This window comes from Drosophila obscura, unplaced genomic scaffold (assembly GCF_018151105.1).
Source record: "Drosophila obscura isolate BZ-5 IFL unplaced genomic scaffold, ASM1815110v1 contig_36, whole genome shotgun sequence".
Taxonomy (NCBI): Eukaryota; Metazoa; Arthropoda; class Insecta; order Diptera; family Drosophilidae; genus Drosophila; species Drosophila obscura.
The window spans coordinates 37,821-54,733 of record NW_024542824.1 but is presented as its reverse complement, the minus strand read 5'-3'; the positions used below and the strand labels follow the sequence as shown (position 1 = coordinate 54,733).

At 38.2% G+C, this 16,913-nt stretch overlaps 1 protein-coding gene across 2 annotated transcripts in view; it reads right to left on the bottom strand.

Moving 5' to 3' along the window:
- LOC111076189 (eIF-2-alpha kinase activator GCN1) overlaps positions 1–16,913 on the bottom strand; it is a 43,152-nt gene that overhangs the window by 17,184 nt on the left and 9,055 nt on the right. Inside the window, exon 3 of one of the 2 annotated variants that reach the window (XM_022369872.2) lies at positions 16,028–16,359. The exons of the other annotated variant lie outside the window; for it this stretch is intronic. Coding sequence (XP_022225564.1) covers positions 16,352–16,359 — 8 coding nt within the window. The 3' untranslated portion in view covers positions 16,028–16,351. Of the gene's footprint in view, positions 1–16,027; positions 16,360–16,913 lie in introns of those variants that run through there. 2 annotated transcript variants of the gene reach the window in all.

Genomic DNA, 16,913 nt, shown 5'->3' with positions numbered 1-16,913 from the left:
TCATTCCAAGTCCAATCCAATGTTTTTAGTTTGTAGGATAATTAAATTTTATATTAAATAAATTTTATTAAATTATTATTAATAACAACATTTTTCCGCTGCGAACTAAACCCACTTGTCTTGGTAGATTTGGGGATTTAAAAATGCATAATGTTATTTTTTTTTTGCAAAACTTTTTTTTTACAGATATTTAAAAAATGTATTTTTTAGAGGTATGGGTATTGCTAGCTAATAAATTCATCTTTCAAATGGAAAACTTTTTTTTTAATTTTGATCTTAAAATAAAACTATCAGCCATGCTCCGGTTATCGCAAATCGCAAAAAGTTACGATCTGACAGTCAAATCGCAAAAAAGCGTGCTCCGGTTGTCGTGAATCGGAAGATTTTTACGATTTGAAACCGGTTGCTAAGTGAGCTCGCGATTTCAAAACAAATTGAACATAGCACCTAAAAAAAAACTTGTATGTGCGGGAACAAAATATAAACAACTCTGCAAATGATTTATGTTTATTTATGGTTTTTTCAAGTTTTTCGGCTGGAAGACAATGGTTATTTTATTAGCTTTATGAAAAATCATATTAAAGTAGCATTCTTTGTACATTTTATCTATTTCGATGACCAACCGAAAACCCACGTGGTTACATAGACATTTTTGGAGTCTTCGAATGCACGGTTTTTTTTTTCGCAAGTCATCCTTATAGTCGGATATATTTGTTGGCTATATTTTCCATATTTTTCGAACAAGAGAATAATAAGTTTTTATTTTTTTTTCCGATCGCGAGCATGCAGGAAAGGTAGGTTTTAGACTAAAATTCCAGTAAAATTAGTGCTAAACACAACTCAAAGAGCTAAACATGCAAAGATAGCTAGCTAAGATAGCTAAGAAATTGTACTAATTACGGGAAAGGTATGTTAGTATTAGTGATTTAAGAAGAGGAAGGGAATTAGTGGTGGATATTATATGGTAGAGGGAATTTAATTCCGAGCATAGGACCCTAAATGGTTCGTGCAAGGAATAATTTGATCTACAAAGCGGTAGGAACAAAGGAATAAAGTTTCTAGTATATCTAATAGGAATCGTAAAGTTTATGCGGCTCAACAAGCCGGGGCTATTTACGTCACGCTTGATCAGATTGTCCATAAAAATCACCCCAAGCATTTTTCTACGACTAGCTAAGGTTGGAAGGTTTATTAAAAGCAATCTACGAGGGTAAGATGGCAGTCTCACACCTGCTTCCCAGTTAAGGCCACGCAGAGAAAAAAGTTTTTCTGGACTGATTCTATACGGTCCTGGTGTACTTTGTACTGGGGGCACCATACACAAGAGCCGTACTCTAAAATCGGACGAACAAGCGAGATATAGAGAGTCTTCGTTAAATAGGGGTCGTCAAATTCCTGTGACCACCTCTTTATAAACACAAGCACGACCATGGCCCTTTTTACCATGGTAGAAATGTGTTCAGAAAACTTTAACTTTGGGTCTAGTTTAACATCAAGATCATCAACCAAAGTAATTATCTCAAGAGAACCACCGCAGAGGCTATAAGGAGCCAAAAAGGGGCTGGAGCGATGAAATCTCATTACTTTGCATTTCGAGGCATTTATGTGTAACACATTTGCACAACACCATGACTGAAAGTTATTGAGTTCGGATTGCAAGCGAGAGTGAAATGAAATGTCCTTATTCTGGACGCACATTTTAACATCATCCGCATACATGAGTACTCGAGAGTTTGTTAATACTGAAGGCAGGTCATTAATAAAGAGTGTGAAAAGTTGGGCCTAGAGGCTGCCGGGTACCCAGAGTACCTAAGGTGGAGGGGTTTTGAAGAGGACTCTCTGAGACCTAGAACGAAGGTAGTTAGAAATCCATCTCAAAAGATAAGGCAGAAACCATAAAAGGTCAAATTTTTGTGCTAGAAGGGAATGGTTTACAGAATCGATTGCTTTACTGAAATCAGTGTAATTGACATCCGTATGCAAGTTACCTTGGAAGCCTTTAATGATCACTGATCGCCGCCGTGCTGAGACGGAGATATAAGGGATTTGCAGAGATGTTGCAAATGTAGACTTCAAATTTTTTCAAACATTTTAGGAATAGCGGATAATTAACTCTATAATTATTTGCATCAGACTTGCTTCCTTTCCTCTTATGGAGCGGAATAATAAAAGATTCCTTCCAGATGGGGGAAAGCATGAAGAGTTAATGGATAGGGTGAATATTATAAGAAAATCATATCCTGCATCGAGATAGCTAATTTTTATAACATTGAGCGTTAAGAACGGAGAAATTTGACCGAGCTATTACATAGCGAGAGAGAGAAGACTTCTCGAAATTTTTTATAGAGACTATATATAGACTGGATAACTCTTTGGTAAAACAAGTGGGACAAGCAAGAATAAAAAAATGATTCAAGTACATTGTAAAAAGTTTGTGCCTTTCATAGTTTGTGCCTTTCGTACGTCAGTGCACAAGTACAGAGCGGTCCGCTCAAAATCACTAATGAGGTTTTTAAGCTTCGTAAACTCGGCTTCACGAAAGCAGCGTTCGATCCAATACAGTAGGCCCAATATCGACCAACACTTCGAATGTAGAGTGGTAGGAGTCTTCAGGTAAAGTGAGCGGAAAGGCTCGGGTTAGCAACGCTATATTCGGAACTGAGACAATGCACAGATCAAGCAACCGACCCAAGGAAGTTTTCACATGATTGACTTGAGACAGGTATAGGTCTAGCAAGCCGTCGATAAAGTCATGTCGTGACATGGGCACAAGGTTATTAGACTCGTTTACCGAAGACCAACAGTACCTGGCAAATTTAAATCACCAAGAGCTGTAAATTTGATTTAAATATTTCTAGTGCTGGGGTTTTACATGAAAAACAGTTAAACTTAACTTTAAGAAACTATAAAATTATAATTTAAAATACTAAACAGGTCACATTAAAAAGAAAATAATTTAAAACATTATTTAAAATTTATGCCTATTTATGCCTAATAATTTAATTTTTTTGTTAATTTTTTAATCGAATGTTAAACATTGGTGCGCTACTAATTGTTTTCAAATAGGGTGGTCGGACTTTGATTTTGATACCAAAGTCGGACAGCCCAGATAAAGTAATGTGTGTAAAATGTGTACAGGAGGAAACAAATCTTACTTTTGCTCTGACATTCGCAATTTAAATGAAAAGTATGACTTTTGGCTGAAAACGTAAAACGCAAAAGTAAGTGAAAGCCGGAGCCTGCCTGATACTGATTTCGTTCCCTGGGTTTAAACAAAGTGTTGAGCTACTGAGCTTTTTCAATAGCGTAGGTTTGCGATATGTTTATTAACGAGACGATGGTTGTTCAGATTAAATATGGTTTATTGTTGTAAACAGTATAGAAGGCGATATAGAGTAAAAGGGATAGCGTAAGTTTCGAGTTAGGTTGATGACGAGTCGGTTGGAGAGTTAGCTGGATTCAAAACACGGTCAGATTGTAGACGCGGGGTTCGGTACAAGACGGTGTCGGATTGAATAGCTCGATTCCAAGACGATGTGCAGTGGTTGCTAGGTCCAGACTAAATCAAAGGGCAGGCGGGACAAATTGCCCGTGCCCTAATGCGAGCGTCATAGCGAAAGGCGATAGAAAGAAAGGTGTAAGTTAAAGACGCGAGAGAACGGCTGCATAGGCTGCTGCCGTGCCGGAGCATGAAAAGTAAAAGTGCTGAACAATAATAGATATTTACTCTACTGCTATACCACTGACTATGATCTACTGATTATTTGCCTGCTTAACCAAACACATAGTTTTCAAGCTATCAAACAAGAAAATTAAAATTTACTCTTTAAGCGGGGTATCAAGCACCGCGGAACTAAAAATTCCTGGCAAACTTTAAGTGTAATGAATTTTTCGTGCCGTGATGAATTTTTATTTATTTTTATTTTAGAGCACTGTAGATAGAGGAAGACAATGATGATGCGCATCTTAAATCATGCGGCGCATCATTGGCAAGTGTTTCCGTTGTCTGTCTAGTATTTTTTCAAAATACTGCAACTTTTCGGGGTATCGATAGCAAACAGCTGTTTTGTCTCATCAACTATAAATTAAAAACGAGAAGGAACGTGCGAGTCGCTTCTGGGGACGCGACTCTACTTATACCCGTACTCAGTCAGTATATACATTTTTGAGCATTAAATTTTTTAGAATTTTAGAATTAAAAAAAAAAATTGTACATGTTACATTTTTTTTGCTACATCTGTTATCTACATCTACATATATTATGAATATTCTACATCTAACATGTAGATTAAACATGTACCATTTAGATTCTACATCTCCTCCGCTAGGGGTTGCTCGCGCACTGAACGCGACAGAGTGTGCGAGCGAGAAGGAAACTGACTTGCGTTGTCGTTGGCAGAAGGGGGAAGGGGAAGCAACTGAAAATTAATTTCTTCATTCTGGCTATAATTATGATCCGATCTGATTCAGATTCGGCAGTCTGGTAGATATGGTCATTCTCTACTTCTCTATAAGATTTGTGGTAAAAGTGGATGCGTGCAACGCAGAGAAGGAAACGTTTCCGACCTCATAGAGTATATAGCCATGTCCGTCTGTTCGTCTTGATGAGCGCCTATATCTCAGAGACTATAAGGGCTAGAGCAACAAAATTTTGTTTCCAGACTCATGTTATATCACACTGCTACAACTGTATTTCATTCCGCCCCCACAAGGGACGAAAATCTGTGGCAGGCACAATTTTAAAGACACGATAAAACAAAAAACGCAGTATTGTAGAGAATGACCATATCTATCAGATTGCCCAATCTGAATTAGATCGGATCATAATTATAGCCAGAATGAAAAAATTAATTTTCAGTTGCTTCCCCCGCCTCCAACAAGAGACGCACTACTCATTCTCTTTCTCGCTCGCACACTCTGCCTCGTTATGTACGCGAGCGCCCGCTGGCGGAGATGTAGAATCTACATGGTACAAGAAAATGCATTGTATATGTAGAAGTAGATAACAGATGTAGCAAACAAATGAAAAATATTTTAAAATTTTACATATATCATAAGCTTAAAAGTTTATATGTATACTGACTGAGTACGGGTATAAAAGTAGAGTCGCGTCCCCAGAAGCGACTCACACGTTCCTTTTTTTTTAATGGTAAGAATCTTGCGATTTACAAAAGCCAGAGCACGCTTTTTCGAGATTTGACAGTCAAATCGCAACTTTTTGCGATAACCGGAGCATGGATGAATTTAATAACTTCTGTAACGAACCATGGTTCTAGCCGTGGCTCGTCACAAACGGCGGAGGGTCAGCGCATCCACGCTTGCGGGAGACAATAATCAAAATAATATACACAGAGCCAACGAGCCACGGTTCTCCACAAATAGCAGTGTGTCAGCACTCCGGAAAATAAAATAGTCTTAAGCAATTCACGCAATTTCTAAAATTAAGAACTCGCGATCAGCGAAAAACACAGCACGAAATTCTCGGTCACCTACTTCTTGGCGATATGTCGCAATATGTCCTAAACCCAATTCCCAACTGCAGCCCGCACCTACTGCGATGCAGTCTCAGCAAAACCCCACTTGTCACCCAATAATAATAAGTCATCAAGCTACACTGACCCACTACACTACTCGACAAAATAGAACTTTTTTTTTCCTCAAGGATCCAAACCGACTTTTTCTGATAGATATGGGGATTTAAAATTTTTTAAAGAATTATGGTTTTTTTTCTATGGCAGAACTTTTTTTTTAAGAATTTTTGAAGTCTGGTATTTTTTTTTTAAATGAACAGGCCCAACTGCCAATTGATAGCTATCAAAAATTGCCAACGAAGCACCAAGCTTTTACCTAGTTACCACACCCCACAATTATTGTCACCAATAATCATAAGTTAGCAATTAGCAATTATTTCCGGGTCTCAGGTGCGATCGCCCGCTGCATAAAAGGGCCAAGATCGGCCGAAAGAGCAGGCAGTCCATCAGCCCGAACACAAGACAAAGGCAGTCCATCAGCCCGAACACAAGACACTGCACTAGGCAGTCCCTCAGTCACACACCCAAGACACTGCACTACGCAGTCCCTCAGTCACACACCCAAGACACTGCACTAGGCAGTCCACCAGCGCACCATTCAACTACAAGCCGGAGTAGTAACGTAAAAGAATTAAGTGAATGAATAATACTGAATAAACCAAGAACCCAACAGACAAAAACTCTCGCATCATCATTTCTCGCTTGCCTACTGCATTTTCAAGCCAGCCCGACAACTGAAGTCACCTACAATCTACAAATTTTCTTGTAGCGGACCCTGGACAGACTGATGCATACCTCAGCCTGAAATAGGACCTCACACTACTGAACAAATTAAGATGTATTCATAAAATATACTGCATTTAAAATAAAAATCTTTCAAAATATAGATTGCAAGAGAACACGGTACTACAGTGTCCAAAAGCTTTACAATAAATGGTCAACTTTGTATGCTCATATCAGCGAAACTAAAAAACTTATTTTCTTAAAATTTCCATTTTCGAAATCCTTGGAAAAGTCTCCAACAGATTCGGGTATTTAAATTACACTAGTCAACACGATTTTTCCTCAAGGAACAAAACGAACTTTTTCTTAAAGATTTGGGGCTTAGAAATGGTTTGATGATATTTTTTTTTTTCTATGGTAAAACTTGTTTTTGAAGAATTTTTGAAAACTGGTATTTTTTTTTAAGCTTTTTTCAGAGGTAGCGCTTGTTTTTTTCACATAGCTCTAGTATCTTACGTCTGGTTGTAAAGAACTTTGCTATTTTGAAAAGGTAATTAAAACAGCTAGAAGTTAAGCCCAAACACTTTGTGATTACAGCTTACCAAACCTAAAATATGGAAAAAATGAACAGAACGCGATCAGGTACCAAATGTACAACCATTGTTCGTTTGCTTTGTTCCCAATTGGCAGTTGGGCTCGCAACCTTCCAAAAGGTATTTTTTGTTCATTTTTTCCATATTTTAGGTTTGGTTAACGAATTTTAGCTCCAAAGTCTCTCCATAGATTTTAATGAGCGATACCTTAAACGACGCCAAATTAACGCACCTATACACAAAAAAATAGAGGACACAAGATATAATTTTTTTTCGACTTTTCCTGAGTTTTTAAAGTCAAAATTTCGTAAAAAATACCGCACAAAAATCATCATTTTTGCATTTCAATGCTTTATATTTCCCAGACGGTAAGCTGTAATCACAAAGTGTTTGGGCTTAACTTTTAGCTGTTTTAATTACCTTTTCAAAATAGCAAAGTTCTTTACAACCAGACGTAAGATACTAGAGCTATGTGAAAAAAACAAGCGCTACCTCTGAAAAAAGCTTTAAAAAAAAATACCAGTTTTCAAAAATTCTTCAAAAAAAAGTTCTGCCATAGAAAAAAAACCATAATTCTTTAAAAAATTTTAAATCCCCATATCTATCAGAAAAAGTTGGTTTGGATCCTTGAGGAAAAAAAAAGTTCGATTTTGTCGAGTAGTGTTATTCAAAGCGCTCACTCAGAAAATGCCTTTTGCCACCTGTGCGTCGCTGATAAGAAAATTATACATTTTGCATTTGAAATCGTAATATTTGCCAGCTAAGCCTTGCACTCAGATCAGAACGAGTGGGAACGTTGTGAGCCTCGGCTAAAGTCGCGGTACCCGGTGTTCAGTGAGTCAGATTTTAGAATATTTTATAATTCAATTTTCCGGTATTGTTCTTAATTCCACTTCATCTGGTACTCCTTCTTACCTCACACACGAACACGCCGTTCTATATCGCTCTTCTCCGACAGGAGAGTGCGTGAGAGAAAGAGATGGAGTTGAGTAACCACGTGGAAGGGGTAGCGTAGCTCCTGCAAATTAATTTGTTCATTCTGACTATAATACTGATGCGATCTGATCCAGATTCGTCAACCTAGGATATATGAACATTGTCTACGATTCTGCGTTTTCTCGTGTCTATAAAATTGTGGATATCTCAGATTTTCCTTCATTGCGAGGGGCTGAGCGAAATTTTGAAATACACTTGTAACAGTGTGATATCACATGAGTCTGGAAACAAAATTTGGTTGCCCTAGCTCTTATAGTCTCTGAGATGTAGGCTCTCATCGGGACGGGCGAACATAAAGAAATGGATATTGATGCTAGTCAATAATATATATGGTGTCGGAAACGAATGACACTGAATGTCAGTTTTTATATTCAATCAAAGAGTATAGGGGTAACACAATTGGACTATGTGTAATGAAAATGGGTATTTAACACGCAGAAGGTTTTCTTGTGTACCGAAAATTATGAGATTTTATTGCTATATGGAAAAACTTGTTGGAGTATTTACAAGTTACAACCGTATGGGAAAAGGTAGCATTTACCATCAACAACGGGAAATATGAGTTTCGGAGACTTCCCTTTGGGCTGAGAAACGCCCCTAGTAGTGATTATTTTCTTTGAAACAAATGGAAGACAACGTTTAGGATATCGACTGGGTCCTTAGAAGTCTTCACGACGCAGACATGAGAGTATACCAGGAAAAATCAAAGTTGTTCAAGCCAAGCGTGGAGAAATTTAAAATAAAACTCTCCAAGAACCAGATAAAAACGTTTTCGAAACTGAAAAATATATTGTCCACAAGACTTTTTTTTAAACCATTCAAAAACAGATGCCTCTGACAAATCGGTGGAATGCGTTTATCGACGAGCATGGCGCAAAAGTATTCTACAAACCAACTAAGCTGATGCTTTGTCACGCCAACGAGTTGGAAGACAATGCAGACTCGGACGTAGCAACCTGTATTAGCGAAGAGTCACTCACGTATGCAATAGCGACAACAGATAAACCGATCAACTGTTTCCAAAACAAAATTATTCAGCCATGCTCAAGTTATCGCAAAACGCAAAAAGTTATGATGTTACACTCAAATCGCAACGAAAAAAGTGCTATAAACTAATTTTCTGACTTTTAAGGTTATTTTTATATGTAAGTTAAAAATTTTGTTTTTTTTTATTTAACAGTTCTTTTATTATCTCTTTGAGGGATATCTTAAGACTAAACTCGTAGCTCTAAGCTCGGCTTTTTTATAGAAGTGCGAATGGACAGTGTTCAGGTCGTACGAAATAAACGGCGTGTTCAGGTCGTACGAAATGAACCGGGTGTTCTACGACCTGAACTGCACAGCGTGTTCGTCCTCGGCACACGACGTCAGCTTATTATTATTCTTAGCTCCTCCCCATTAATTGGAGCTTGTCCTCGAGAGGGTTTTCATTTTTTGGAGCTTTAGACAATATGGTTCTTTTACGGGTTACTATATAATTATAAGTCTAAATGGTAACGTTATTATATCTTTGACAATTCATGACACAAGTCTTTCGCAATCAGCCTTGACAAATATGTTACTTTTTACATCGGAGATCTTTTAAGTTTAGTTGACAAAAAAAACATTCTCGTTTTTAGAGTTTTAAATGCTTTAAAATTTGTTTGTGTGTTTCTTCGATCAAACAAAAACTTATTGCGTATTTTATGTCGACATTTTTCTCTTTGATTACCAAAAAACACTTCTAGTGGTCGTTGGTTCGTTACAGAATGAAAGGTGTAATTATATTCATAGATAGCTCTGTCTAGCAGTTCTTCAAAGGTTTTATGAGTCTTATCCTGTTTTATTAAAAGCATTATTTCTGATAAAGTGGAGTGGAATCTTTCAATTTGCCCCTTTACTGCACTTTTATAGGGTGGTGCTGTGAAAATTTCAATTTGAAGTTGATCTTTAAGCATGAATTTTATTGAGGCTGAGTTAAGTGACTTTTCATTGTCCATAACGATGTACTTTGGGACACCAAAGTAGAATACAAGATCTCTTAAAGGCGTTCTTATGTATATCCTCTAAGGATTTCGATTTTATGATTCTTGCCTGTGCTAATTTTGAGAATTTATCAATGGCCGTTAATACCAACATTCCCTCTGTTAAATAAATATCTATGTGGATTAATTGACCAGGATATTCTTGAATATGAGTTTTTTTCAATTCGGTGTTTGACGGATGCCTGTCGTATTTCTGCTCCTTATAAGTTATACTTTGTTTTACCAATCTATCAATTTTTTCTCATTTTTGGGAAAACAAATTGTTTCGACAACTGAACTTTGTTCTCTATTCCATTGCGATGGACTCTATTATGTTTTTTAGGAATTTCCTCTTCCTTGTCTTTGTGAAAATCGGATTTTGATGTTGCTAAAGTTTCCAGGATTGATAAGTTAACTTTTTTTTTCCGTTTTTATTTGCTATTCGAGATAGGGTATCTGCTACTATGTTATCTTTCCCTGGCTTGTATAACAATTCGTAGTCATATTCTTCTGGGTGCGCTTTCTACCTCTTTATTCTTGGACCATTCCAGTTACTAAGCGAATGAGTAAGGGGTTGATGGTCCCTAAAGATTTTTACTTAAGTCCTGCCATATAAATAGTTTTTTAGTGCTTTAAGAGACCATATTATAGCTAACAATTCCTTTTCATTAGTCGCGTAATTCTCTTCTGCGTTGGAAAATCGAAGGTTCATTCTTCAAACCAAAGGGAAGTTTCTTAAACTGGTATTTTGCATTATTGATGGAGAATGCTTCAACATCGGAATCTTTTAGTATAATCTGATGGAATCCGCTGCTTTTGAGATCGAGTACGGTGAAAAACTTGTTGCTACCTAATTGGGAAAGTACTTCGTTTATTTCGCGAATTGGATATTTGTCGGCGACCGTTACTTTGTTTAGCTTCCCATAGTCGATTACTACCCTGTATTTTTTTCCGCTTAATGCATCTGACTTCTTTGGTACAACCCACACAGGTGAGTTATACGGAGACTTGGAAGGTTAAATAATGACATCTTCTAACATCTGGGAAATTTGTTTTTCGACTTCTTCTTTAAGGGACATTGGATGTTGATAAAATGTTGAGTACACTGGAGTTTCTGAGCTGGTACGTATCTCTGCAGTGACATTATTGGTATAAGTGAGTTTTTCTTCAGGTTTTGCGAATAAACGTGAATATCTGCTAAGAAGATTCTGTACCATTAATTTATGTTATGGTCTTCTCTCAAATGATCCATCCGTGGACTTATATTGTTTACTGCTTCTATTGGTATTCTTTCTCTTTTATTGGTATGGTGATTTGGTTGTTAATCGTCATAAAATTCTTATCGGTAAAAATTACTGCTTTTAGTTCTCTTAGACTGTCATTACCAAAAATGGCATCAAAAGAAGTGTTGGAAGTAAAAAGAATTTTACCGGAATACCAGGTATTTTAAATAGATTTGCTATCTTATGATGTGTAATCTCAATATTACCACCAACTAAAGCATCTTCGAAAGGTGTGGCGTTTGGTATCGGATTGGAAACCAAACCAAATGTTTCGTGTTATTCCGCGATTGTGATGTCATGAGTTTTGATTTCTGTTTCATTGCTCTCTATATTGAAGTTGCTTTGTTTTTTTTTTTCAGCTGGTGCTGAGTGACTTGGTTAGCGTTTGCCAAAATCAAAATTTGGTTGGTTCATGTAATTTACTTGTTTTGTCCTGACGCTAGAATCTACGTCCATTGGTTCTGGTCGTGGAAGAGGTTTTGGTGTCACAGGGCGAGGTGGTGCAACTGGTCGTTGTTGGTAAGTAAATCCGTTATACCGTTGAGATGTGTAGTTGGTTGTAGTAATTTCTTGGATTGACTTGTGGCATTCTGTATGACCCTTGATGGGAGACTGGCTTTTGGCGAGGTCCTGAATTGATAGGGGATGATTGTGTTCTGGGTAATGGAGTAGGTTTCTGTCCTGTTGTACGGAAAGCATAAGCAATCTTAATACACAAATGTAAAGCGTGCGGTAGATCCACTGGTTCCTTCATTCCCAGAAGACGTGATAGGTCACTCTTGAGTCCTCGAACAAACGTGTCCAAGGCTTTGTCTCTGTACATTTTTGTTAGTAAACTTTCTGATTTCCTTGTCAAGTCCATGCTCCAAATGTTGTTTAAAATCAGTGAAAGATGCTTAAAAACTGTCTGATGGAATTCCTCCACGGATTGATTGCTTGTCTGTACGATTGTGGTCATTTGATACTCTAAGGTACTTAAATCGAGTTTGTCTGCATAATGTAAAGCTAATACTTTAGCCATTGGACCCCAATCTAAAGGAACGTTGTAAGATTCTAAAGCTGTATCGGCGTTCCCAGTTATTTTATTCCTAATAGCATGTAGAATGCCAAAGTATTTTGGGGTCCCTTGCAAGGATGTATAATTTTCAAGAATTTTCCAAGACCTAAACTGGGAATGGTCACCTGAAAACTCTCTAATGCATTTAACTACATCTGGAACTCTGTCCAGGTCGGCCAAGTTGTTTCTATGCTCTGATCTGGTACATTTAAGAAGATCTGGTTCTGGTTATTCGATTGTCCGATTAGGGCAGGCACTTGTTGTTTTATTGCCTGTGTGACAACATAAGTAATAAGGGTAATCAACTCCTCGCGCTCGGCCATGTTTCTATTCTGTTGATGATGTTCTTGTCCCTGCATCTGTATCTGTTGCTGTCTTAATTGTCGGTCAGCTCCCTGTTACTGTTTTAAACTTAGTACGGGTGGTTTAATAAGTCCGTTTTGCCAAGCCATTAGCCTTCTTATTTAATACGGAAATAATGAATATTATTTGCTGCGGAATAATTTTACGAAGTTATTAATATAAGGTAATGAGATGGTATAACGTAGTAGAATATATTATCTTATTCTAGATTGTTTTGAATGTGAATGAGTTATGCTAGTTTTGCAAATTTTGGTTAATGGAACGAAGATTTTTTTTTCAGTTAATATGGATTTAAATTTGTATGATACGTCGTTATAACGACATAAATACTTGTGTTTATCTTTGCTTCAATATTACGGTGAAGCTTGTTGAGATGGCCAATCTTGTTGACGATCCGGATGCTCTCCCGTTTATCCACAGATGATTCTTACTAGGGACCCTGCGATTCGTACGTTTTGCCAAGATCTCCTGTGGACGAGACTTGCAGGATGTGGACAGCTCCTCTTGAACAATTAGGTTGTGAATTGAACAATTTATTCAGGTCGATCAGCTTGGTGCTTCAATATTACAGTGAAGCTTGTTGAGATGGCCACACTTGTTGACGATCCGGATGCTCTACCGTTTATCCTCAGATGATTCTTACTAGGGATCCTGTGATTCGTACGTTTTGCCAAGATCTCCTGCGGACGAGCCTTGCAGGATGTGGACAGCTCTTCTTGAACAATTAAGTTCTGGATTGAACAACTTACTGCTTTAGTATTAGGCTGACCGCAACAGTTAGCGGGAGTCGGCACAAAATGGCTCAATGATTTTTGGACCGACGAGAGATCACTACGTATAGGCGTTTTGCTAGCAACTGAAAATTAATTTTTTCATTCTGGCTATAAATTTGATCCGATCTGATTTAGATTCGTCAATCTGGTAGATATAGTCATTCTTTACGATACTGCGTTTTCAGTTTTATCGTATCTTTAAAATTGTGCCTTCCACAGATTTTCGTCCTTTGTGGGGGCGGAAGGGGGCGGGGCGAAATTTTGAAATACACTTTTAGCAGTGTGATATCACATGAGTCTGGAAACCAAATTTGGTTGCCCTAGCTCCCTAGCTAGCAGGGGTGCCCAAAGTCAGCTTACGGCAGATCACGAACCAATACTTTCAAACAAAAACACAAATACGAATAAGGGAACAGTGAAATCTCGAAGAAAAGACAACAACAAAATCATAACAAAAGTCGGGTATCACCAATCAGAGAAGAGACAAAACCGTTCTTTGCTGGACGGATCGCATACACACAAAGTTGTTTGTTTGGCTTTCGGTATGCTGGTACACAGCACAAACTGTGTATGCATACAAGAATTGGTTTCCTATGCTGGAGGCAAATACAAAAACAAAAGGGCTCGCAGGGCAATGGGCCTGGGCATCGCTGTCTTCTAGTCTCTGAGATCTAGTCGACAAACAAGACAGACATGGCTCTATCGACTCGACTATTGATGCTGATCAAGAATATATGTACTTTATGGGGTCGGAAACGTTTCCTTCTCTGTAACCGTTTAAAGTCGAATGGCAGGAGGCTGAGACCTAACGCAAGTGGCTGTCGGCATACAGGGCATCGACCCCGATACGCTGACCGCGAGGGAAAGGAGCCTTAAGAAGAAGCACGAGCAGAGCGTGCGGAGGTACGAGCGGCTTAACGGAGTCGCTCCTACCAGCGGAGACCAAGACCACGCCACACCCCGCGGGTAAGCTAAGAACCTGTGTCGTGGTAAAGTACGAGCTTAATGTTCTGTTTTCTTCCAGGTACAGCACTCCGGACCAAATGGTGGCACTATGTGAGAGGGAGGACGGGAAAAACATTAACCCGACCTCTGCATATCTTCCGTACGAAGAAGAAGACCCACCCTCGGAGGATGTCAGGGCCCTGATCTATTGTCTTAGGCTGCAACGCGAATGCCCATCACTCCCTCTGGAGAAGTACGGGTACAAATTCTAGAGGACAGTCGCTGTCCGAGTACATTCTGTCCGCAAGTCTTGTTGTGCGCAACCGGGTAGACCACCCCAACTTCCGCAACAGGAACCGTGCAGACGTTATAGATATAACATTGGCCTCGAATAGCGACTCTCTTACCATCGATGAATGGCACGTGTCCAGTGAGTGTTCCTTTTCGGACCACTACAGGATAGTGAGCAGCATCAAATGGAACAAGGAGAGGCCCAAGGCCTACCGCAATCCCAGGAGGACAGACTGGAACCGCTTCTCCGCAACCGTGAAGAAGGTGCTACTCAACCCCCCGGAAGGGGACATCCATCAAACGGGAGCACTAGAGAAAGCTACCCAGAACGTTACTAATGCCGTACAGATGGCGTTTCTCAAACCCTGCCCGATCAGCCGATTTGAAATCGAAGGAATCCGTGGAATCAAAACGGTACAAGGACGTTGCTAATTTGTATTCAACATAATGATTACCGAACCGATCTTTAGTTGCAGATTATGAGACGGTTGTCCGGGCAATTCCAGCGAATTTAAGAACTCCGTTGGATAGTTGACAACATCATCTTGATTTGTAAAGGACTCAATCAATTTGTATGTCATTAATTCGCCAGCTATCTTTTTTTGAATCTGCGAATTCATTTCGTTGACATCAACGTTTTCTGCAGCCAATATAGCTCTTTCGCTCACGCATACAATTTCTTTGGAATTTTAAGCAATGTTAGGAAAAACCTTATCGATGAGTTGTGTCTTTGTTTGAGAAAAGTGATCAGCATCAATAGCCGAGTCGATAGAGCCATGTCTGTCCGTCAGTCCGTCTTGTTTGACGCCTGGATCTCAGAGACTATAAAAGCTAGAGGAACCGAATTTTGTTTCCAGACTCAATTGATATCACACTGCTACAAGTGTATTTCAAAACTTCGCCCAACCCCATTCCGCCCCTACAAAAGACGAAAATCTGTGGCCGGCACATTTTTAAAGATACGATAAAACTAAAAGCGCAGTATCGTAGAGAATGCCCATATCTACCGGATTGCCGAATCTGAACTAGATCGGATCATAATTATAGCCAGAATGAAGAAATTAATTTTCTGTTGGTCTTCCGCCCCCTCCTGCCAGAGACCCGCTACCAATCTCTTTCTCGCTCGCACACTCTGCCGCGTTCAGTGCGCGAGCGCCCTCTAGCGAAAAAGATGTAGAATCTAAATGGTACATGTAGAATCTAAATGGTACATGTAGAATCTACATGTTAGATGTAGAATATACATTGTAGATTTGGATATCAGATGTAGCAAACAAATGTAATATGTTAAATTTTTTTTTTTTATTCAAAAATTCAAAAAAATCAAATGCTCAAAAATGTATATGCTGACTGAGTAAGGGTATAAGCAGCTTCTGGGGACGCGACTCGCACGTTCCTTCTCGTTTTAGATTACTTTTTTTGTTTTCTTAAACAAATCTTTTTTTTTTTTTTAAGAATTTTTTCCTTTTTTTTTATATTAAGCAAATTTTATTTTTACGCACACGAACGTTTTGTTTTTCTATCCACACTCAAGAAAAACCCATTAAACATTTAAATTGCACATCTCTTTTCAAAATTATTTGCGAGCGAACCCGCTGAGGGTTGCTAGTTTCTATATATTTAAGGAATATATAAAAAAAATACAAGGATCACAAGAATTGACTAATTTTTTAAGTGGTTACGTTTAAACTGAGAAGTGATGAGCATGTATCCATAAATGCTCGCCACTGTATATGGGCAGTTCCTATCTGGCGTTACGTTGCATTCGTACGACAAAATGTTGAAAAAAATAGTCAAAAAGCTGAAATTTGGAAAAAAGATTATCCTCGTTGAATAGTGGAAATAATCGAGCGTACGATTTTAAAGATATAAGCCAAAGTATGACCTGAAAGTGCGTTACATAAAACAGAAGTGGTTTTCGAGGTTGGGGTACAAAATGGCAATACTCTATTTATATAAAATTTTTTGTGGTAATAAATGAAGTATTGAGAGTTAATTTTCAAACTTATTAAATGTAAAAACTTTTCCTCTTTTTTTGTTAAAAATCCGCGTAGGCATCTGGCGAACGTTACTGGCGTGACGTTACCGAATTCCGCGATTATAAAAGCCTAAAAATATACTGTTAGCCGAGGTTGGACCAACGTTCTGATAATGGTTTTAGGTAGTTTAATATGTAAGAAAGACTTTAAGGAGAAACTTTTATTAAGAATCACTTTCTTCCTAGGAGATAATAGTAAAAGAAAACATGTCTATAAAAATACCAGAAAATACCAAAAACGTGAACTTTTGCTAATTTTCATAGGTTTTAGGATGAAAGTTAATGAAATTATATGTCAATAAAGTAAATTAGTTACC